This window comes from Rana temporaria, chromosome 13 (genome assembly GCF_905171775.1).
Source record: "Rana temporaria chromosome 13, aRanTem1.1, whole genome shotgun sequence".
NCBI lineage: Eukaryota > Metazoa > Chordata > Amphibia > Anura > Ranidae > Rana > Rana temporaria.
Genome location: NC_053501.1, coordinates 65146673 through 65170828, shown reverse-complemented (window position 1 = coordinate 65170828; position 24156 = coordinate 65146673). Strand labels below are relative to the sequence as shown.

At 44.9% G+C, this 24156-nt stretch overlaps 1 protein-coding gene across 2 annotated transcripts in view; it reads right to left on the bottom strand.

Moving 5' to 3' along the window:
* SCFD1 (sec1 family domain containing 1) overlaps positions 1 to 24156 on the bottom strand; it is a 183273-nt gene that overhangs the window by 138504 nt on the left and 20613 nt on the right. For both annotated transcript variants that reach the window (XM_040332180.1, XM_040332181.1), the window contains exons 3-9: positions 18455 to 18543; positions 16207 to 16297; positions 15257 to 15379; positions 11996 to 12083; positions 10033 to 10122; positions 9673 to 9728; positions 5575 to 5660 (exon numbers count right to left, since the gene is read on the bottom strand). In XM_040332180.1, the coding sequence (XP_040188114.1) occupies positions 5575 to 5660; positions 9673 to 9728; positions 10033 to 10122; positions 11996 to 12083; positions 15257 to 15379; positions 16207 to 16297; positions 18455 to 18543 (623 nt within the window). The remainder of the gene's footprint in view (positions 1 to 5574; positions 5661 to 9672; positions 9729 to 10032; positions 10123 to 11995; positions 12084 to 15256; positions 15380 to 16206; positions 16298 to 18454; positions 18544 to 24156) is intronic.

Here is a 24156-nt window from a genome sequence, read left to right as displayed (position 1 = left end):
AGACGCCGCAATGCAGGGTGTAGGATCGGGCCTTGTGAGAGTAGGTCTGGCCGTAGAGGAAGCGTCCAAGGTTCTCCCACTGCCATCCTCAGGATTAGTGAGTACCATGCCCTCCTGGGCCATGCTGGAGCTACCAGGATGACTGGTTTGTGCTCCACCCTGATCCTGCGTAACAGGCGGGGTAGCAATTGTAGCGGGGGAAAGGCATATAGCAGCTTGAACTGATGCCAGGGACAAACCAACGCGTCGGTTCCGCAGGCCATAGGGTCCCGAGTACGGGACATGAACCTGTTTAGTTTTTTGTTGAATCTTGATGCCATGACGTCCACGTCCGGTATTCCCCACCTCTGGCAGATTATCTGAAAAATTTCAGGGTGCAGAGACCACTCCCCTGGAGACAGAGACTGACGACTCAAGAAGTCCGCTTGCAAGTTGTCCACCCCGGGAATGAAAATTGCCGATATGCAGGGCACATGAGCCTCTGCCCACAGGAAAATCGAGCTCACCTCTCTCTGAGCTGATTGACTTTTGGTTCCCCCTTGGTGATTTATATATGCTACAGCCGTGGCATTGTCCGATTGAATCCTCACCGGGAACCCCTGTAACTTGGATGTCCAAGCCTCGAGGGCCAGCCGGGCAGCTCTGAGCTCCAAGATGTTGATGGGCAACTGTCTCTCCGCCTGTGCCCAAGTACCTTGGCGAGTGCAACCATCCAAGACCGCTCCCCAGCCCTTTAGGCTGGCATCTGTGGTCACTATTTTCCAGGCTATGGGACTGAAAGATCTTCCCTTTAGCAGATTCTGAGGGTTTAACCACCAGCACAGACTTTGTCGGACTCTTGCTGATAGTGGCAACGGAAACTCCAAGGCCTGCGCCTTCTTGCTCCAAGCTGCCAGAATGGCTGCCTGTAGGATGCGAGTGTGGCTCTGAGCGTAAGGTACCGCCTCGAACGTGGCCACTAGCTTGCCTAGTAAACGCATACATAGGCGAATAGTTGGTTCTCTTTTGCTTAGAACCAGCTGAATCAATTCTTTGATAGCCTTGACCTTTACCAGGGGTAGAAATACCTTTTGCTGAGCTGTGTCTAACCTCATGCCGAGATATTCCAACTGTTTTGTGGGTTGAAATGCTGATTTTTCTCGGTTTATGACCCAGCCGAACCTCTCGAGGATCTGAACCGTGAGGACAACCGCTCGCTCCAAACAAGGAGATGAGTGGTCTATGATCAAGAGGTCGTCCAAATATGCTAGGACCGTGACCCCTTGGATTCTTAGACTGGCTAATATTGGAGCTAGAACCTTCGTGAACACCCGGGGGGCCGTAGCCAGCCCGAAAGGAAGCGCCACAAATTGTAAGTGACGCTGAGCCACTGAGAAACGTAAAAATCTCTGATGTGGCTGAAAGATCGGTATATGAAGGTAAGCATCCTTTATGTCTATGGAGGCCAGAAAATCCCCTTTCTGGAGCGCGGCGGCTGCTGACCGAACAGACTCCATCCGGAACGACTGAACCTTTAGATAAATGTTTAAATTCTTTAGGTCCAAAATTGGCCTGACATCGCCGTTGGGCTTTGGCACGACAAATAGATTGGAGTAGAAACCTAGCCCTTGCTCTTGGACTGGTACTTCTACTATCACGCCTTGATACATCAGACGATCCAATGCCGCCAAAAAGGGGGACCTCTTTGCTGGATCGTTTGGAATTCTTGATTCCTGATAATGAGGAGGAGGAAACTTTAGAAACTCTAATCTGTAGCCTGTGGCCACAGAAGATCGGACCCATCTGTCGGGGATGTTGGCTTCCCAGATCTTTGAAAAGAAACGAAGCCTTCCCCCTATCCTCGTGGGTGGGGGCGTCCCTTCATAAGGCAGATTTAGGGGCAGGCTTTGCTGGCTTGCGATACCAAGGCTTTTTGCCTCCCGGGGCCTGTCCCTGCGATTTAAAGTTTGATCGCGCAGGAGGCCGTCGATACTGCCTGGAATTAGAGGGCCCTGGCACAGGGGAGAGTTGCCTCTTAAATGTAGGACCCCGAAATCTCTTCTTGACTGGCAAAAGGGTACTTTTGCCACTTGAGATAGTCTGAATGTATTTATCCAGATCTTCTCCGAAGAGTCGACCTCCATGGAAAGGGAAACCTGCCAAAAGCTTTTTGCATGGGGGCTCGGCCGCCCAGTTCTTTAACCATAAGAGTCTTCTCATATGCACTAAAAATAGTGATAAACGAGACGCCTGCTGAATGGAATCTTTTATAGCATCCACTGCAAAGCATAGAGCTCTGGGTATATCGGACAGCTCTTCTGCCTGTTGGGCAGGGATGTCCTTAAGCATCTGTTTAGTCTGATCCTTTAAAGCCTGACAGACTCCTATAGCAGCCACCGCTGGCTGTACCACTGCCCCTGCCGTGGAAAAGGAAGCTTTTAAAAGAGTTTCCAACCGTTTATCAAACGGGTCCTTAAACATCTGTATGTTTTCTACCGGGCAAGTTAGTGATTTATTTACACAGGAGATGGCAGCATCCACAGCCGGGAGCGCCCATTTTTTGGCAAACTTCTCCTCCAACGGGTAGATAACAGAAAATTTTTTAGGCGGCAAAAAAATTCTGTCTGGTCGTACCCAATCTTGAAAAATTAGCTCCTCTAATAGCGGATGGACTGGAAAAACTGCGCTATTCAAGGGCGCCTTTAAGGAGCCCAAAGAGGAAACTGCCGGACTCCGGAGCTCCGGTAAAGGCAGGTTAAATGCTGAGTGTACCATGTCCGTCAAAGACTGGACCCACAGGCTCTCCGCTTGGGAGGCTGAGAATGGTTCCTCAATAGTAGATTCCTCAATTTCTGAACCCTCTGGGTTCTCGTCCAATAGGTCCTCCTGAAATTCTGATTCCTCCAGCGAAACCACTTCAGCATCCGAGGATACACATTTTGGCGAAGGGGACCTAGTCCGCTTCTTGCCTGGTAAAGATTTAGTGAACATAGCTGCCAATCTTTTCTCTAGCCCTTCTAATGCGGTAGCTAGTTTTTCCTCTGTGACGAACACAGGGTTGGGTGGATCTGGGCCAGCCGCCGCACCAGACCCCCCTATTGGCTCAACCAAGGCGGCCACAACTGGGTTAACAGGTGGGGAGAGTACAGGCATAGCCTGACTCGTATCCTCAGAATCCGAGGGGGAACCCTTTTGCTTTTTGATATTCTTAGACCCCCTTGATCCTGAGCCTTTGGGTGCCATGGTACAAAACCGAGGTCCTTAGCCTGCAACAACTAACTGTACGCAGCTAGGAATAATTTTTTGAAAGGTTTAGGGAACAACAGGATTACTAATGTCCAAAAACCCTGGTGAGGCCGAATCAAATATAAAGGAAAATTTTTTTTTTTTTTTTTTCAATATGCTATTATGTTCCTTTACATTAGAAAGTATTTATATTCTACTTTTTTTTTTTTTACGGCCCCACCAATATCTTTTCCAGCCCTTTAACCTGCTGACAAAGGGGAATTTTTGGCTTAATAAGAAACAATAGGCTAAGCCTATGATGTACTACCCCTTTCTTGCCACCGGGGGTCGCCGGAGTGCCGCTCTGTGTCCTCTCTCCTCCAGATCAGCTTCAGACTGATCTACGTGCGCACCCTGTCGTCCTTAACAGAGGCGAGGCACGCCTCTTCCTGCGTGCTCCCGCCCTCCCCCTTCTCCCGACGGCGCGAATTTCTCTTATTTCTTGCGTGCCCGCGCCCGCGCGCGACAGGGAGGGGAGAGAGACACATGGAGACGCCAGACGCCCACAGAGCTGGGAGAGAGGATGCGCTGCAGGGCGGCAAGTTTGAACCCCCGGACAGGTAGGCTGCAATAGAGACTCTACAGGACTCAGTTGCTTTAGCCCAGAGGTCTCTTCCCAGACCCTGTATGACCAGCAGAGCAGCAGGTAGCCAGAAAAAGATTACTTGGACAGGGGGCCAGAAATGGGGAGGAACAAAATAGATCATCCTGTCCACTAACAGACATAGTGACCACGGTGCCCATGCAGAGCATACTTAGGCTGCCCCCCCTTTTGATCCCCCTTGGGAAGCCCGCAGTCGAACCAAGTTCCGCAGGCTCCCCACTTACCTGCTCCATGCCGCAGGACGTTTGTAATCAAACATAGTCCAATCTTCTCCCATCTCCGTGGGAAGTGTAGTAGACCTTCAGGCACTGGGGTCCTGGAAGGAACCGCTGTCCTGGACCTATATAGCACCTCTGGCAAACAGGGAACTCTTGGCTTTAGAAAAAGCTGTGAGCCCTGGGCCCAGGGTCCAGCCCTCCAGAGAGGGCATTATAGGCAAAAACCCCACGGATTTGGGGCCCGGGTACTGTCCACTTCGGCACTGAGGCACTCTGGACAGATCCGGTTAGCCCGCCTTGATCCCAAGGATATGGAGGCAAGCTATTCCGTGACCAACACCTAAGACACTGGCGAAAAAACTGAGGTACTCCTCCTATGGGAGGGGGTTATATAGGGAGGGGACTTCCTGTTTGAGATTGCCAGTGTCCATCACCTGACGGTACTCCATATAACCCACATAGTAATGAATATGCCGCTCTGTGTCCTGTGATGTACGATAAAGAAACAGTAGATTGTTGTACCACACAGCCAGTACTAGCCAGATATTCATGCAGCTCATTTACTGTTGCTGTAGGCCTCTTGGCTGCCTCCCTGACCAGTGTTCTTCTTGTCTCTTAATCAATTTTGGAGGGACGTCCAGTTCTTGGTGATGTCACTGTTGTGCCATATTTTCTCCACTTAACGATGACTGTCTTGACTGTGTTCCATGGTATATCCAATGCCTTGAAAATTATTTTGTACCCTTCTCCTGACTGATACCATTTAACAATGAGATCCCTCTAATGCTTTGGAAGCTCTCTGCGGACCATGGCTTTTGCTGTAAGATGCGACTAAGAACATGTCAGGAAAGACCTACTAGAACAGCTGAACTTTATTTGGGATTAATCAGAGGCACGTTAAATGATGGCAGGTGTGTACTGACTCCAATTTAACATGAGTTTGAATGCGATTGCTTAATTCTGAACACAGCTACAACCCCAGTTAGAAGAGGGTGTGCACACTTATGCAACCACATTATTTTTTTTATTCCCCCCCCTAAAATATTTCAGTTTGTTTTTCAATTGAGGTGTACAGTATATAGGTACATTAAAAGGTGGAAAAATTATTGAAATTATTTATCCTTGTCTCATTTTTTTACATCACAGAAACCCGACATTTTAACAGGGGTGTGTAAACTTTTTTTTATCCATTGTAAATGTAAAGGAAACCACCAAAAGTGAGGGAAACTTCCCTCTTAGCGAGGTGTACCTGAAAAAGGTGTTCCCACTGGAATATTTTCACTTATCATTTACTCTGAAATTTTGGATTTCCTCTCACTTTATTTCCAGGTGACAATGGTTCAGTCACCAGTACAGAGTGGTGAATCTCCGCAAGGAGGCAAAAATAGCAATAAACACCCAAAACAATAACAAAACACAGTTTTACCTAGAGGTAAACCTGAACTAGTTATTTGTGACATGTGAGAAATGCAGCATCATAACGGTTACCTAAATTGTCCAGCTCCAAGATTGTCTCCAGTAAACAGGCTATTTCTGGCATCCCGAAGATTTTCACGTAGTTTCTTATCCAATTTCTAAAAGAGAAAGTTAAAAATAAAAAACTGACCCAAAGTGCACAAAGGAGTCGGCATGTTAACACAATCAAATAACAACAAGTGCATCAACAAATTCTAGCACCTCTTGTGATACCTGTGAGAATACTGACCAATATAAGGGTTAAAGTGATACTAAACACATGCCGTTTACTTAAAATGGCCCCTTCTACTTCTGTATATGGATGATGGCACTGTAATATTTTAATTAAAATAAAATCAAAACATCCAAGTACATTTTTCCTAATGGATATACAGCTGTCACATAACCCAGCTCTTTCCCAGCCTGTCTGCAGGGAAACATAAGCAGGAGGAGCTTCTAGTCCCCTGCTGCTGGTCACGTGTTCAGAATGAAAAAGCAGTATTTGGAATACAGAGTAAAAATAAATAATAGCAAAAAATCTGTTAAACTGTCAAATATATATATATTATTTTTAGCAACATCATAGTGTGGCGGACTTCTCCCAGTCACAGGCTGTGTCACACCCCTCCAGCCTGTGTCTTAGAATACGAGGGAGGTAAAGCCTCCATTAATCTTATATAATGTAATGTAACATCCCCCCCTCTCCCAACCATTGTTTAGCTGGTTAGTGGGCATGGAGGAGCAGGGGGGGGGGGGGGTTGGGTTGTCATTTACCACTGTGTAAATAGTCACATGGCCTGCTCAGATGTGATAGGAAAGAAAATGCTAAGCATAGAAACTCTCTAAAAACCGAGTATGTGCAGAGTTGCCACCACAGCTGCAAAATCCCCAGCTGAATTGGGGACATGAATAGAAGATGGAAATAAAGAACGGCCGGATCAACCAGGTTTTGTGCAGAATGCAGAAAACAAATCCCATAGTGACTGAGTGAGTTTGAACAGCATGTAATACATCAATTATTGATATTTTTTTATGATGTGGGTTTAGTAACACTTTAACCAGAGGTTCATGAAAAAAAAAGTGCCCAGAAAACAGCGCAAGACAATACCATTTGCATGCACATTTGACCAGTCACTAACACCTAAAGTCATCTTAAAGTGGAGGTTCCCCTAATATTAAACTTTTAACATTGCATTTTCCAATGATGGTGGGGCTGGGCGTTCCTAATTGATGGACAGGCATCCGACCAACGCATACATCGCGTCACGAGATGCCGAAAGAAGCCGAACGTCGGTGCGGCTCTATACGGCGCATGCACACCGAGGTTCGGCTTCTTTCGGCATCTCGTGACGCGATGTATGCGTCGGTCGGATGCCTGTCCATCAATTAGGAACACCCAGCCCCACCATCATACCCGGTGAGAACGCATATAGCAAACGGTACGCAAGGACGTTTTTTTTTAATAAAACCAGCCGATTCTAATTGTCATTAATGTGGGAAAATGCAATGTTAAAAGTTTATTTTTAGGGGAACCTCCACTTTAAGGCTGGCTAGCGAAAGACAATATATAGTGCCTGCCAGGGTTGACAGATCTTGGCAAAAAGATGTTTTATCCAAACGTGTGAATTAGAGCCATAGGAATACATGTAAAACACTGTGCATGCATTTTTAGTGCAGGAAAAAAAAGCATGCAATACTGCATCTGGTGTGAACTGGCCCTAAATGTTCTCCAATTTAGGCAATATACAGTTGTGCTCATAAAGTTTACATACCCTGGAAGAATTTATGATTTCTTTTTTCAGAGAATATAAATGATAAACACAAAAAAAAAAAAAAAAAAAATTCTTTCACTCATGGTTAGTGTTCGGCTGAAGCTATTTATTATCAACCAACTGTGTTTACTCTTTTTAAATCATAATGACAACAGAAACTACCCAAATGACCCTGATCAAAAGTTTACATACCCTGGTGATTTTGGCCTGATAACATGCACACAAGTTGACACAACGGGGTTTGAATGGCTATTAAAAGGTAACCATCCTCACCTGTGATCTACTTGCTTGTAATTAGTGTGTATAAAAGGTCAATGAGTTTCTGGACTCCTGGCAGACCCTTGCATCTTTCATCCAGTGCTGCACTGAGGTTTGTGGATTTTGAGTCATGGGGAAAGCAAAAGAATTGTTGAGGGATCTGCGGGAAAAGGTAGTTGAACTGTATAAAACAGTAAAGAGATATAAAAATATCCAAGGAATTGAGAATGCCAATCAGCAGTGTTCAAACTCTAATCAAGAAGTGGAAAATGAGGGGGTCTGTTGAAACCAAACCACGGTCAGGTAGACCAACTAAAATTTAGCCACAACTGCCAGAAAAATTGTTTGGGATGCAAAGAAAAACCCACAAATAACTTCAGGTGAAATACAGGACTCTCTGAAAACATGTGGTGTGGCCGTTTCAAGATGCACAAGAAGGAGGCACTTGAAAAAGATGGGCTGCATGGTCGAGTCGCCAGAAGAAAGCCATTACTATGCAAATGCCACAAAGTATCCTGCTTACAATACGCCAAACAGCACAGAGACAAGCCTCAAACCTTCTGGCAAAAAGTAATTTGGAGTGATGAGACCAAAATTTAGCTTTTTGGCCACAACCATAAAGGCTACATTTGGAGAAGAGTCAACAAGGCCTATGATGAAAGGTACACCATTCCTACTGTGAAACATGGAGGTGGATCGCTGATGTTTTGGGGATGTGTGAGCTACAAAAAGGCACAGGAAATTTGGTCAAATTTATTTGCAAGATGAATGCAGTATGTTATCAAAAAATACTGGAGGAACATTTGCATTCATCAGCCAGGAAGCTGCGCATGGGACGTACTTGGACATTCCAACATGACAATGGTCCAAAACACAAGGCCAAGTCAACCCGTCATTGGCTACAGCAGAATAAAGTGAAGGTTCTGGAGTGGTCATCTCAGTCTCCTGACCTCAATATCATTGAGCCACTCTGGGGAGATCTCAAAAATTCAGTTCATGCAAGACAGCCCAAGAATTTACAGGAACTGGAGGCTTTTTGCCAAGAGGAACTGGCAGCTTTACCATCTGAGAAGATAAAGAGCCTCATCCACAAATATCACAAAAGACTTAAAGCTGATGTTAAAGTGGGCAATACACAGTAGTAAGAACTGGGGTATGTAAACTTTTGATCAGGGTTATTTGGGTAGTTTCTGTTGTCATTATGATTTAAAAAAAAGTAAACACAGTTGATTGATAATAAATGGCATCAACCAAACACTAACCATGAGTGAAAGAAAAGTTTTTGTGTCATCATTCATATTCTCTAAAAAAAATGGTCAAGAAATTATAAATTCTGCCAGGGTATGTAAAGTTATGAGCACAACTGTATCTTCTCGTCATACCTTCTGCCCTCCTCTCTTGCATATATAGTCTACTGTCATTCTTTTCACATTATTTTTTTTCAGAAGGCACTTCTTTGGTATTGCTTGTTATATACCCAATCTTTCCTATTCTGGAATGGTCAGACTTTTGCATATAAGGGACATATGAATGTACATTATGTACAATTGTTCCACAATCTTAAAGGAGAAATCCAACTTCATTTTTTGTTTCAGTGTTCTGCTGTCCAGGGTCCATTTATAGCTCTGCTCTTCTCCAGCTCCAAGCACTTGCCTGAGACAAGCAACAGCAAGGGGAATGCAAAAGGGATGGCATGTCAGCCTCCTGTCCCTCTACATTTGCTTGCTTGGGGCAAATGCTTGGTGCTAAAAGACAGGCGAACAATGCAGCTATTTCTTTATTAGCTACTCTGTCAGATGGCTGCAGGGAAGTAAGAGTGGGAAACCTTGTCTGACCTCATAGCTAGGCCTAAAAACCTTGTAGGAATATGGGACAAGCTACTACATGTACTTTGTTCTCTGAAAGCACTGAAAAAATTGATGTGAGAGTTCTAAGAAATGTTTAAAAACAAATAACATTTCCCATCTCTATAGACCAGAGTTTCACCGCTCCAGTCCTCAAGGCGCCCCAACAACGGTCAATGGTCTCAAATCATATTTATTCGTAAATGTCTCTGAATAGACCAAGAGCAGCCAAATGAAAATAATGCAAACATTCTTACCACTGCCACCATCTCTGCAGCATTGCCTCTTGCACATCTTATAATAGGCACCGCACCTAGATGTGAGAATAACCAAGTAAAATCAGCTCTGTTAACAGCCACAAACATTTTGATTAAATAATTTGATACACTTGAACCAAAGAAAATGTATGACATTAAAATAAAATTCATGTGATGCTTCTCTGTTAAAAGAGAAGTACAGGTTTTTATTTTTTTCTGTCCCCCGGCGCCTTTGCACTGAGAGCTGAGCGATCAAACACCGCCGATAGCTCGGTTCTCACAGCTCCCCCAAGTTAGAACTGCAAAGTACAGATAAAGAAAAATGAAAGCAGAAAGTATATATTGTTCTTGAAAACTTACCTAATGTGACAAAGAAGCAGAAGAGGCTGTCAACGATGGTATCCATTATGGTTTCCATCTCTGTGTCAGTGATGTCAGGTCTATTCAGTGCTGGGGAAAGAAATACGAGACTTGGCTATTCTTATACAAAAGACAGAAAGTAAGGAAACTAAACACTTTTGCTAAAACAAGATCAAAGCAAACATATTATATAAAATATCATGATGTGTGGATTGCATATTAAATATTACATTTAACCACAGTTTTTCAGATTCCAGCATTAAAGTGGTAAGGCTAACTACCACAATTTTATAAATGTTCTCTCCTTGTACCTATTCCGGCTCCCTTATGTTAGGGAGCTCTCGACAACTACTTTAAATTTTTAGAGTCATGATGTCACTCGCTAGTTTCCATGGTCCTTTCAATGTCAGTGCTCTGTCTTCTCCCCTGAAACTGCCACTTTCTGACACAGGGAAGCGTGAGATGTTGGGATCATGTGACCACACTGGACTAAAAAGGTATGTATGCAGATTTTTTTTATACAGGCTATGCAGGATAGGTAGGAGGAGGGGGAGGAAACACATTTAAAAATAGGTATAGTTAAGCCTTAACTTTCACTTAACCCTTTCGCTGCCAGGCCCTGTGCTCTATTTTTACCCTCAGGTGGCTAGACCATTTTTGCAACTTTTCCTTTGCTTTTTTATTTTTTACTTATAGCTTTCAAAGTTTGTAAAAGAACCACAAAACCATATATTTTCTGAAAGCACATGACCAGTAAAATAAAAAGAAGGTGCTACTGATTTCTAAGATCCTACAATATTTGCACAAATGTTTATCAAAACAATATTTTTACAGAAAAAAAATAATGATTAGCAGATAAATGCACAGCAAATTTTACAAAATTCCTACTAAATATAAAAGCTTAACCTGTATTGAGTTAATAAAAAACAAATATTTGAAATCTTAACATTGTGCCTTTTTGCAAAATGGTGAAAATCGAACGTGAAAATATCTCTAACAATCTGAAGGTTTTCAGCTTTCATTAAAGTGACCATAAGCTTAAAGGAGAGGGAGATATGAGGTCCGTATGGCATACAGACCTGGTCACCTGCGGGCAGTTTTTAGGTCCGTACGGAGCACGGACCTGGTAGTAAAAGGGTTAAAGAGAGACGTATGGGTTATTGTTATTTTTTTGCCTAACCATACTTACCTAGGTGGATGCAACATCGAACCAATGCTTCATCTGTCCCCCGCCGCACTCTTAACTGAGAACCGAGCCACCGAACACAGCCAATGGCTCGGTTCTCTCACCTCCAGCCAGCATCTCTCCTGCTCTGCTCCCCCACGCTCATTGGAGCGCTGAGCTGTGGAGGGCCGGGGAGCGGCTGTCTCAGTGCCTCGCTGAAAGGCTAAGACTGCCATCAGTCCAGGCAGCTGGAGGATCCAGACTTCCTAAGTTTGGATGATGCGCTGCCTCGACTGATCCTGGTGACGTCAGTGGAGAGTGGACTTCAGACCGCTCTTTGCTGAAAACTTGTAACAGGAGTGCAAAATGAATTGCACTCCTATGACCCTTAGGGGGAGCCCAGCCTAAAAAGCTCAGGCTGTACTTCTCCTTTAAAATATACAACCATTAGCCCCAGTTTGCATCTAAGTGCAGCAACAACACTAGCCAGTGCAAGCTTTTACACAGGTCAACATGCATTGCAGGCAGCCTATTCATCATTGCATGACCCTTTTTTTAACGCATCACATCACAACACATGGTAATAAAGTACCATGAGTTCTGCTTGGTTTACCACACGTACATTGGCAGTTTTTTTTGCGGTGCCATTGAGAAGGAACTGCACCACAGCACATCTGCAATAAAGATAGATGTTTACATGCGCTGCAGGAATGTGTGTGATTTGATGCGTGTTCTCCTGCCGCACAGGTGTGAACAGTGGCTTGGAAGAAAATGAGCACAAAGACTTAATAAATGTACCTCTATATGAAACAAGCTCTTTATTTTGGTTGCAAAGCACAAACATGTCATCCTCCAAAGTAATAAAGTTCAGGTACTGATCAAAGACCTAAAATAATAAAAAAGTACAGCAGTGTTACATCCAAGTAAAATCACACAGGATAAAAACATATACATTACAACCTAGCAATTGGCTGGGAAAAAAAATCAACCTTGCCAACGTAGATTAATCAAGAAATACCTACAATACAGTGCCTTGAAAAAGTAATCAAACCCCTTGAAATGTTACCGTATAAGACGACTGGGCGTATAAGATGACCCCCTAATTTTCCAGCTAAAATTTTGGTTTTGGAAAATACTCAGTGTATAAGACGACCCCCTTCCTACTAGTCTGTCTGGAAGCTGAGGGGTAGCCAGAACAACCGCTGACAGAAACAGGCTTTTTTCAAATCTAACTGTGCCATTACACATGCCCCACTGTGCCATTACACATGCCCCACTGTGCCATTACACATGCCCCACTGTGCCATTACACATGCCCCACTGTGCCATTACACATGCCCCACTGTGCCATTACACATGCCCCACTGTGCCATTACACATGCCCCATTGTGCCATTGCCGACCTCACTGTCACAATCTCCCTACCTTCTCCTGTTTGTACCGTTTGTCAGGCTGCGGGCGTCCATTATTCAAAAGCCGCGCCGCCTCCTCCCCCATGCTGTTCCGTGATAGGCGGAACATAATTTTCCCAGCAGAGCCTCTGTTCAGTGTTCCGCCTATCACAGATGTCCTCTCGTCCGAGACCGAGGATGAGAAGGCATCCGTGATAGGCAGAACACTGAAACAGAGGCTCTGCTGGGGAAATTAGTGTTCCGCCAATCACGGAGCAGCATGGAGAAGGAGGCGCGGCTTTTAAATAATGGATGCCCGCAGCCTGAACACACATGTCGCGGCGTATAAGACGACCCCCGAGTTTTAAGGCATTTTTTTTACATGCCAAAAGTCGTCTTATACGGCGGAAAATACGGTACACATTTTGTCATGTTACAACCAAAAACGTAAATGTATTTTATTGGAAATTTATGTTATAGACAAACACAAAGTGGCACATAATTGTGAGGAGGAAGAAAAATTATAAATGGTTTTCAAAATATTTTACACATAAATATCTGAAAAGTGTGGTGTGCATTTGTATTCAGCCCCCTTTACTCTAATACCCCTAACTAAAATCTAGTGGAACCAATTGCCTTCAGAAGTCACCCAATTCGTAAATAGAGTCCACCTGTGTGTGATTTAATCTCAGTATAAATACAGCTGTTCGGCAAAGCCCTCAGAGGTTTGTTAGAGAACCTTAGTGAACAAACAGCATCATGAATGCCAAGGAACACACCAGACAGGTCAGGGATAAAGTTGTGGAGAAGTGTAAAGCAGGCTTAGGATATAAAAAAAATATCCCAAGCTTTGAACATCTCACAGAGCACTGGTCAATCCATCATCTGAAAATGGAAGTAGGAGAGCATTAATCAGAGAAGCAGCCAAGAGACCCATGGTAACTCTGGAGGAGCTGCAGAGATCCACGGCTCAGGTGAGAGAATCTGTCCACAGGACAACTATTAATCGTGCACTCCACAAATCTGGCCTTTATGGAAGAGTGGCAAGAAAAAAGCCATTGTTGAAAGAAAGTCATAAGAAGCCATGTGGGAGATACAGAAAACATGTGGAAGAAGGTGCTCTGTTTAAATGAGACCAAAAAGGTTTGCTTTTAGGCCTTAAAGCAAATAGCTATGTATGGTGGAAAACTAAAACTGCACATCACCCTGAACCAGTGGTTTCCAAACTGCGGCCCGGGGATGTGGCCCTTTGTTTGCTTTTATCCGGCCCTCAGGGCATAATTTCTCCCCTGTAATACCAACAATGGGGCACAATTACACCCAATAACACCAACAATAGGGCCCAATGACACCGACGATGTGGAACAATTCCTCCCAATGACACTAACAATTGGGACCAATGATGGTGCACAAATTCCTCCCACTGACGTGGGGACCTTTTCTACTCCTAATCGCAACAATCTGGCCCCCTTAAAGTTCGAAGGACAGTAAACTGGCCCCCCTCGTTAGAAAGTTTGCAGACCCCTGCCCTGAACACACCATTTTCCTATGCAGGGACAGGAAAGCTGGTCAGAGTTGATGGGAAAGATGGATGGACTTGAAAGCTGCTGTTAACAGACACTCTCCATCAATCAGACAGAGCTTGAGCTATTTTGCAAAGAAGAATGGGCAAAAATGTCACTCTCTAGATGTTTAAAACTTGTAGAGACATCCCCAAAAAGACTTGCAGCTGTAATTGCAGCAAAAGGTGGTTCTACAAAAGTATTGACTCAGGGGGGCTGAATACAAATGTCACACTTTTCAGATAATTATTTGTAAAAAATGTGGAAAACCATTTATAAAATTTTCCTTCCAATTCACAGTTATGTGCCACTTTGAGTTGGTCCATCACATACAATCCCAATAAAATACATTTAAATTTTTGGTGTAACATAACAAAATATAGAAAATTTCAAGGGGTATTAATACTTTTTCAAGGCACTGTACCTAAAATACAACGCTCATTGGAGCCCCGGAGGTGTGAAGGGAGCGTAGCAGCAGTCTCAGGCTCTCAGCGGTTCGCTGAACCGGGTGTCAGTCCAGGCACCGGGCGGATCCAGACTCCCATTGTCGTGATGATGCGGCGCCTGCACTGATATATATACGTAACGTCAGCAGAGAGCGGACTTCAGACCGTTCTCTGCTGAAAATGGGTCACAGGAGTGCAAAACTAATTGCACTCCTGTGATCCATAGGAGAAGCCCAGCCAAACGAGCTTTGGTTTGACTTCTTCTTTAAGACTGTCACCACAGAAAGTTTTCAATGTAATAAAATGGGAAGCATAGAATTGCTGCTCAAATGACACACTCTAAGGCTGCATTCACACCTGAGCGTAACGTTTTGCCACGATTTTGCAGCGTTTTTTACCGCGATTTTGAACAGGTCTAGGGTCACCAATGTTAAAAGCAGAAAAACGCCCAAATACGCTCAATTCAAGCGACAAAAAAGGGTCCAGAACTTGTTTGAGCTTCAGGCGTTCGGCGTCAGGCGTTTTGGAGTGGAGACGTGAACCATCTCCATTCAGAATAATGTATTTTTTCCCCCCTAGCGTTTTGGAGCTTCATGCTTCAGGCGACAAAACGCTCAGGTGTGAATGCAGCCTAATAGATAATGCTAATAAGTAATTTTACCTTTGATACTTGAGCCACTGTGTTAGCAGTAAGTGCTGCACTTGCTATATCTTCCAGTTTACTGCGGGAGATTGCAGAGATGAAGTTCAAGTAATAGGACTCATACAACTGGGTCCTCAGATCCTGCAATTAGAAAACAAATAAAAATAAAAGAAGCCAAACATTGGGCCTGTTTGTGGTGTTACATTATAAATAAGGTATGCTCTTCACCTCCAACATGCAGCAAGATTATTGCCTTTACCAGTACCAGCATATGCAGAACTACCTTCCTCCCTCCCTTCCCCTCATCAGCATGCAGTAGGGCAGAATACTACTAGCACTCTTTAAGAACCCATCCATGAATGTATTGGGCAGGATATTGTAAGAGTGTTCCTGCAGTGTGCCAGCAATACAGCAGATGGAAATCACTGTGTGGGTCATAATCTCCAAGACACAACTAGCATAGGGAATGTTCAGCCTTATCTGCTATAAGTAAGCAGAATTCCAAACAGACCTTCTCTTAAAGGAATCCTGCAATGGGGCAAATATGAAAGATGCTCTTGCTGGCTGACCACCGTCTGAAAAAGCTAGCTTATCTGGTTGCCCCTGACTTCCACATTTGCTAAGTAACAGTAGGAAATGACCACTAAAATGACGAACAAGTGCATTTGTTGCAGGTCAGGGGCTAAAAATACACAAAAACCAGGGGATAGCATTTTAAGAGGGAGATCAAGTATTGCAACTTCATATTCTCAGCATGACTTTCCTTTAAAACCCAGGACTGTGGTGGTCATGTAGTAAATTGATTCAGAAGCTGCCAAAGAAGAAGAGACGGAAGTGTATACACTTTATATGGGAGCACTATTGTGCTGAAGAGCACTGCAGACCCATTTTTTGCTAAATTTAATTTTATGGGATATAATGGGTAAGAAAAACTGCTGAAAACAAGAAAAATAAGAACAAAGTCATACCTGACAGATTCTATCCACATTCTCTTCTGTAGGCATCACAAAATACACAGCTGGAACATCTGGAATTGCATCACGATCTGAGTGCAGAAGTCTGAAGAAAAAGAATATATAGTGCTGTGATGAATAGACTGCATATAAATACAGACATACTTAGCTGTCATTTTCAGCAGCATATTAATAAAGAAATTGCAAATATACTCTTGATCTTTCCTAAAAGAAATACAACTCCTAAACATTTGGATGTTTGCCGAGGGAGAGAATCAGTTTGGCTGATCCTCTCCTTTAACAGGGATCATAAGATCAACAATTGAAGGTACCTTGACCAGAACTATTTCCAGATAAGTATTTCCAGTCCTTCTATTACTAGGATTGTCAATCTATGTCAGTAAGACTAACTTCTAACAGTTACAAGAACAATAGGTACATTTTGTATTGCAGTTAGAAAACAGAGAAATAAATTGAATACAACCCATCATAAGTCAATTCCGTGTTTGCATTAAACCAAGCCTGTCCTTTTAGAACAACTTGTGCTTAGACCCCTTTCACACTGGGTCGCTTTGCAGGCGCTATAACGCTAAAAATAACGCCTGCAAACCGACTTGAAACAGATGCTGCTGTCTCCCCAGTGTAAAAGCCCTGAGGGCTTTCACGCGGGAGTGGTGCGCTAGCAGGAAAGTAAAAAAGTCCTGCTAGCAGCATCTTTGGAGTGGTGTGTATACCGCTCCTCCACCACTCCTGCCCATTATAATCAGTGGGGCACCGTGGCTATACCGCGGGCAAAGCGCCTCTGCAGAGGCGCTTTGTGGTGGTTGTTAACCCTTTCTCGGCCGCTAGTGGGGGTAAAACCGCCCCCCGCTAGCGGCCGAAATAGCGCCGCAAAATTGACGGCAAAGCACTGCTTTAGCACCGCCCCCGCCCCCGTGTGAAAGGGGCCTTAGGGACGGGAATGGATCATTTCTAGGCTGCAGATGTCAGTAGCCAATTGATCCCTGATGTGTCATTCATACTTTTTGGCTCACCATATCATATCCCTTTACAATCCGACCATATAATCTCTGTACAATGAATATTTGCTTTACCATAACTCTGTAATACAAGGATCCAATCAATTTCTTTCTAATCAAGCAAGCCCTTGAACTGCATACTTTTTGGTAGATCTAAAGAATATTGATCAATTACACGACTGTAGTGTGTAAAAAGCCCATACGCACGGGCAGAACATCAGGAGATACTTCCCGGTACAAAAAATACAGGCCAACATGTGTATGTCGGTTTGTTGGATGTGCATGCTGGAAAACCAGCAGCTGACTGACTCCCAAACAGCGCTCTCAGCCAATGGCAGAGACCGCTGATTGAAGTTTTCCTTCCCCCTATCAGAACACAACAGCTCAGTGGGGGAGATCGCTGGACAAACCTCATATGGTTACAGTGTAGTGTCTCCGACCCGTGGGGTTGCACCAAAAAAAAAAACTGTAGCATGTACCAGGCTTTAGAGCAGTAAAACCAAATTTGCTTAACAGAATACACCCACTGCTAGGTTTAGGAGCCACTGTATTATCCAAAAACGACTATGAAAAGGAAAGCTCTGTAATTGTATATATATATATACACACACACACACATACATACATACACACACATAATAAATATAATATATATCTATTTTGTAATTACATTTTAATTACTATTTTCAAAATAACTACCAAAACTAATCTCTAAAAAATATAAATTGTGTCATAAACAAATCAAACATTAAGCCTAGGTTAACACTGTTGCAGTGCAGGGAACCGCATGTGATTTAGACAGGAATCGCACGGCATTCCTGGTCAAATGACATGCGATTCTTTGCTGTGCGATTTGAGCCCATTCATTTTATATGGCTTAAATTGCACTGCACCAGCATAGAAAAGGTGCATGCACCTTTTTTTGCCACACTGGAATCGAATTGCATGGGTGTTTACACCTTCTGATTCTGCCAAACGCACCGCGTTTTTCAAAGCCCACACCGCATTAGCTTGAACCTAGGCTAAAAGGTCGATAGAAAAAAAATGCTGTCAAAAATTGGTAACTCAAATGCCAATATTGAAACATTACGAAGACTCCATGCTGCATGACTGTTCCAACAGTAAGATGTACAACTGCAAAGTGAGGCTGGTGTCCACAACATTGTACACTACTTAAAGATATTCCAACGCTGTATTAATTTCTATAAATCTAGCCACAACATTTTTTTATAAAACAAACTCACAGGTGTAAAGTGACCCCCATATCTCTCAGTTCCTTCACAGAGAGCAGAGGACAGATGATATCTTGGCCAAAACGATCGTAAATGAGGACCTGAAAAGCAAGAAGCATTGTAACTGAATTAAGCCAATACATTTGTATTGAAAGCAAAATGTTTAGTGCCTAGAAAGAAAAAAAAAACACTAGGATAGCCAACATTATCAATTGCTACAAGGTCAACTAAAGCTGAACTCAAAGAATGTGACAAAACCAACCCTTACAGAAAAAGAGATTTTTAATACAGCTTACCTGTAAAATCTTTTTCTTGGAGTACATCACGGGACACAGAGCGGCATTCATTACTATATGGGTTATATGGAGTACCTTCAGGTGTAGACACTGGCAATCTTCAAACAGGAAATGCCCCTCCCTATATAACCCCCTCCCATAGGAGGAGTACCTCAGTTTTGTAGCAAGCAGTATGCCTCCCAAAATGGTCCTCAAAAAGAGGGGTGGGAGCTCTGTGTCCCGTGATGTACTCCAAGAAAAAGATTTTACAGGTAAGCTGTATTAAAAATCTCTTTTTCTTTATCGTTACATCACGGGACACAGAGCGGCATTCATTACTATATGGGATGTCCCAAAGCAATGCTTACAATGAGGGGAGGGAGAACATCTCCAAGACAAAAGGATTTAATTTAGAGATATACTCAAATCATAATAAATCCAACTTATTTGAGAAAAATAATCTTAAATTTTAAATTTAACTCAAAAAAAGAGGAGCCCCCGGGATCCGAGGGTCTCAAACTGCAGCTTGCAGCACTGCCTGCCCGAAGGCAGTATCAGTATTCCTTCTTACGTCCAACTTGTAGAATTTTGTAAATGTGTGGACAGAAGACCAGGTTGCCGCCTTGCAAACTTGAGCCATAGAGATCTGGTGGTGTGCTGCCCAGGAGGCGCCCATGGCTCTAGTAGAATGAGCCTTTAATGATACTGGAGGAGGCAACCCTTTCAAGCCGTAGGCCTGAGTGATTAATTGCTTGATCCACCTAGAAATGGTGGACTTTGCAGCTGCCTGCCCCTTCTTGGGCCCATCCGGTAGAATAAACAGCACATCTGTTTTTCGGATTTTCTCTGTAGCTTTAAGATAGGCCTTCATGGCCCTGACAATATCCAAGGTATGCAGCAACCCTTCCTTTCTGGAAGTAGGTTTAGGGAAGAAGGATGGTAATACCAAATCCTGGTTCAAATGAAAACTGGATATGACCTTCGGTAGGAAGGAAGGATGAGGGCGGAGAACGACCTTGTCCTTATGAAATATAAGATATGGTTCCTTACAGGATAAGGCTGCCAGTTCCGAAACTCTTCTTGCGGAAACTATGGCAACCAAAAATACCAACTTCCTTGTCAGTAGAACCAAAGGAACTTCAGCCAACGGCTCAAACGGTTGTTTCTGTAAACTTGACAGGACAAGATTTAAATCCCACGGACAAAGCGGGGATTTAACTGGAGGTTTAATACGTAAGACCCCTTGAAGGAAGGTCTTAACCAGCGAGTGGGTGGCCAGCGGCCGCTGAAACCACACTGACAGGGCAGAAATCTGTCCTTTGATTGTGCTTAATGCCAATCCTTTATCCACTCCTAGCTGGAGAAAACTTAAAACTCCATCTATGGTGAACCTGCGAGGAAGCCATAGCTTGGACTCGCACCAGCCTATATAGGCCTTCCAGACCCTGTGATAAATCACCCTAGAGACCGGTTTCCTGGCTCTGATTAGGGTAGAGATTACCTTCTGAGACAGACCTCTACCCCTGAGAATCAAGGATTCAGCTTCCAGGCCGTCAAATTTAGATGCCGTAAGGCAGGGTGGAGGATCGGACCTTGCGATAGCAGGTCTGGCCTTAGAGGCAGAGTCCAAGGGTTTCCCACTACCATCCTTAGGATTAGTGAGTACCATGCCCTTCTGGGCCATGCTGGAGCTACCAGGATGACTGGTATGCGCTCCACCCTGATCCTGCGCAGCAGGCGGGGTAGTAACTGGAGCGGGGGAAACGCATAAAGAAGTTTGAACTGATGCCAAGGGCAAACCAGAGCATCGGTTCCGCAGGCCATCGGATCCCTTGAGCGGGACATGAACCTGTCTAGCTTCTTGTTGAGTCTCGATGCCATGATATCCACATCCGGCACTCCCCATCTTTGGCAGAGTGCTTGAAAGACTTGTGGATGCAGAGACCATTCCCCCGGCCATAGAGTCTGGCGGCTTAAGAAGTCCGCCTGAAAGTTGTCCACTCCGGGAATGAATATTGCCGATATGCAGGGCACATGAGCCTCTGCCCATAGGAGAATCAAGCTCACTTCTCTCTGAGCGGCCTGACTCCTGGTTCCCCCTTGGTGATTTATGTATGCCACAGCCGTGGCATTGTCTGATTGAATTCTCACCGGGAACCCCTGCAATTTCGACGTCCAAGCCCTGAGGGCTAGTCGAACAGCTCTGAGCTCCAAGATGTTGATGGGTAACAGCTTCTCTGGCTTTGCCCAAATACCTTGGCGAGTGGAACCATCCACAATTGCTCCCCAGCCCGTCAGGCTGGCGTCTGTGGTCACTATCTTCCAAGCTACTGGGCTGAAAGACTTTCCCTTCAGTAGATTCTGAGGGTCTAACCACCAACACAGACTTTGCCGGACTCTTGATGAGAGTGGCAACGGGATATCCAAGGCCTGTGGCCTTCTGCTCCATGCTGACAGGATGGCTGCCTGCAGGATGCGAGTGTGGCTCTGGGCGTATGGTACCGCCTCGAATGTAGCCACCATCTTGCCTAGTAGTCTCATACCTAGGCGAATAGTCGGTTCTTTCTTGCTTAGAACCAGTAGGATTAATTCCTTGATGGCTTTGACCTTCCTCAGAGGTAGGAACACCCTTTGTTGTTCTGTGTCTAATCTCATGCCGAGATATTCCAACTGCCTTGTGGGCTGGAATGCTGACTTTTCTCGATTTAGGACCCAGCCGAACCTCTCGAGGTATTGGACCGTGAGGGCCACTGCTCGCTCCAAGCCGGGAGACGAGTGGTCTATGACTAGGAGGTCGTCCAGGTATGCTAGGATCGTGACCCCTTGGATCCTTAGCTTGGCTAGGATTGGAGCTAGAACCTTCGTGAACACCCGGGGGGCCGTAGCCAACCCGAAGGGAAGCGCCACGAATTGGAAATGACGTGAAGCCACCATAAAGCGTAGATATCTTTGATGTGGCTGATAAATTGGAACATGAAGGTAGGCATCCTTTATGTCTATGGACGCCATGAAGTCGTCCTTTTGGAGTGTGGCAGCTGCTGACCGCACGGATTCCATCCGAAATGAGCGGACCCTTAAGTATGCATTTACCATCTTTAGGTCCAAAATTGGCCTGACATCTCCATTGGGCTTTGGGATGATGAATAGGTTGGAGTAGAAACCCAGTCCCTGTTCCAGGACTGGTACCTCTACTATTACTTCCTGGGAAAGTAGATGATCTAGAGCCGATCTTAATGCGGCTCCTTTCTCCAGATCGTTTGGAATCCTCGACTCCTGGAAATGAGGAGGAGGAAACCTTAGGAACTCTAGCTTGTAGCCCGTGGCCACGGAAGACCGTACCCACTCGTCGGGAATGCTGGCTTCCCAAATCTCCGAAAAGAGTCGCAGCCTTCCCCCCACCTTCGTGGGTGGGGGCGCCCCTTCATAAGGTAGACTTGGGGGCTGGTTTTGCTGGTTTGCGAAACCACTGCCTCTTGCCTCTAACAGCCTGTCCTTGTGATCTGCTGTTGAAGCCGAAGTTTGTTCTTGCAGGAGGCCGTCGATACTGCTTGGCATTAGAGGGCCCCTGCCCAGGGGAGGACTGTCGTTTAAACGCAGGCCCCTGAACCTTCTTCTTAGTTGGCAAGAGAGTACTCTTGCCGCTTGAAATGGTCTGAATGTATTTATCTAGGTCCTCTCCGAAGAGCCGTCCTCCATGGAAGGGGAACCCTACCAGGAGCTTCTTGCATGGGGGCTCAGCCTCCCAGCTTTTTAACCATAAGAGCCTTCTCATATGGATAAGGGATAACGATAAACGTGACGCTTGCTGGATAGAATCCTTGATTGCGTCTACCGTAAAACATATGGCCTTAGGGACATCCGAAAATTCTTCTGCCTGCTCGGCAGGAATAAGTTCAATCATTTGCTTAAATTGATCCGATAAAGCTTGAGCGACTCCAATCGCAGCCACGGCTGGCTGTACTACTGCCCCTGCAGAAGTGAAGGAGTTCTTAAGTAGTGCTTCCAAGCGCTTATCAACTGGATCTTTGAAAACCTGTATGTTTTCTACAGGGCATGTTAACGACTTGTTAACACATGAGATGGCTGCGTCTACTGCAGGAGAAGCCCATCTCTTGTAAAACTTTTCTTCCATAGGATACAAGACAGAAAATTTCTTAGGTGGTAAGAAAACCTTGTCTGGTTTGTTCCAATCTTGGAACAAGACTCCCTCCAATAGAGGATGGATCGGAAACACAGCACTGCCTTGAGGCGCCCTCAGTGAGCCCAAAGCTGAAACCGTTGATACCTGGAGATCTGGTACAGGCAGGTTGAATGCCTTATGGACCAAGTCCGTCAAGCCTTGAATCCACCAGCTCTCCCACAGGGAGACTGCCCCAGATTCCTCAGTATCCGGATCCTCGATCCCTGAACCTACTTGGTCCTTGTCCAAGAGGTTGTCCAATTCCCCAGAGGAAAGGACCTCCTCTTCCGAGGGTCCGCGCACGGGTGACGGAGATCTATTCCGCTTACTACCCCGCATAGCTGCGGCTATCATTTCTCCCATGCTTCTCCGCATTTCATTTAAAGAGGCGAGTAACACCTCCTCCGTGACCATCTTAGGGTTGGGTTGACTCGCGTCAGCTCCAGTCCCAGATCCCGATGGCCCAAAGGCTCCCAGTGGGGAAAGCAGCGGCATAGCTCTATCCGAGACCTCAGAATCTGTGGGGGAATCCCCACCTTTTGTACCCTCTGACTTGTTCCTTGATGCCATGGTACAATACCGAGGTACACCTGCTACTTATTGGTACCTGGGACTTATAAATAGTTAAATGCCCAGACACCTGTTTGGGGAATAAAAAATGTTTCCTCTACCCCAGATGACACTTTTTTTTTTTTTTTTTTTTTTTTCAAAGAAAAATTTTTTTTTTTTTTTTTTTTTTTTTTTTTTCAATCTAGGCAAGAAAAAACATTCTATCCCCCTGAGTAGTATTGCCAAAGAAAAGACTATGAGATGGAAAAGAAAAAACAGCCTATTCCTAGGCTAAACCACAATCTTCTGAAGACTGTAGTATTCTTTCTGGCCACTGTGTGTCCTCAGCGCCCCGTGCTTCACTCCAGTCCTTCCTCCCTCAAGCCAAGTATTTGAATGAGCTGTGGCATCTAAGGAAGGGCCGCCCCTTCCTTAAACCACTGACCCGCCCTTCCCCCCCAGCTAAAACGGCGCCAAATGCGTCTATAACACGTGCACGCGCACCGCGCGCGCGCCCGCCGACGGGGGGGGGGTTGGGAGGAAGGGCCTCTCTGTTCCTGCAGCCGTAGGCCTGGAACCCACGAGGAGGTCAGCGTTTTGCCTGCTTTGCAGGCATGAGGAAGAGGACTGGATAGAGCATCGCCTGGAGGCTTGCAGGTAAGCATAGCTCTCTGACACACACATACATTTGTACACAAAAGGCCCCACTC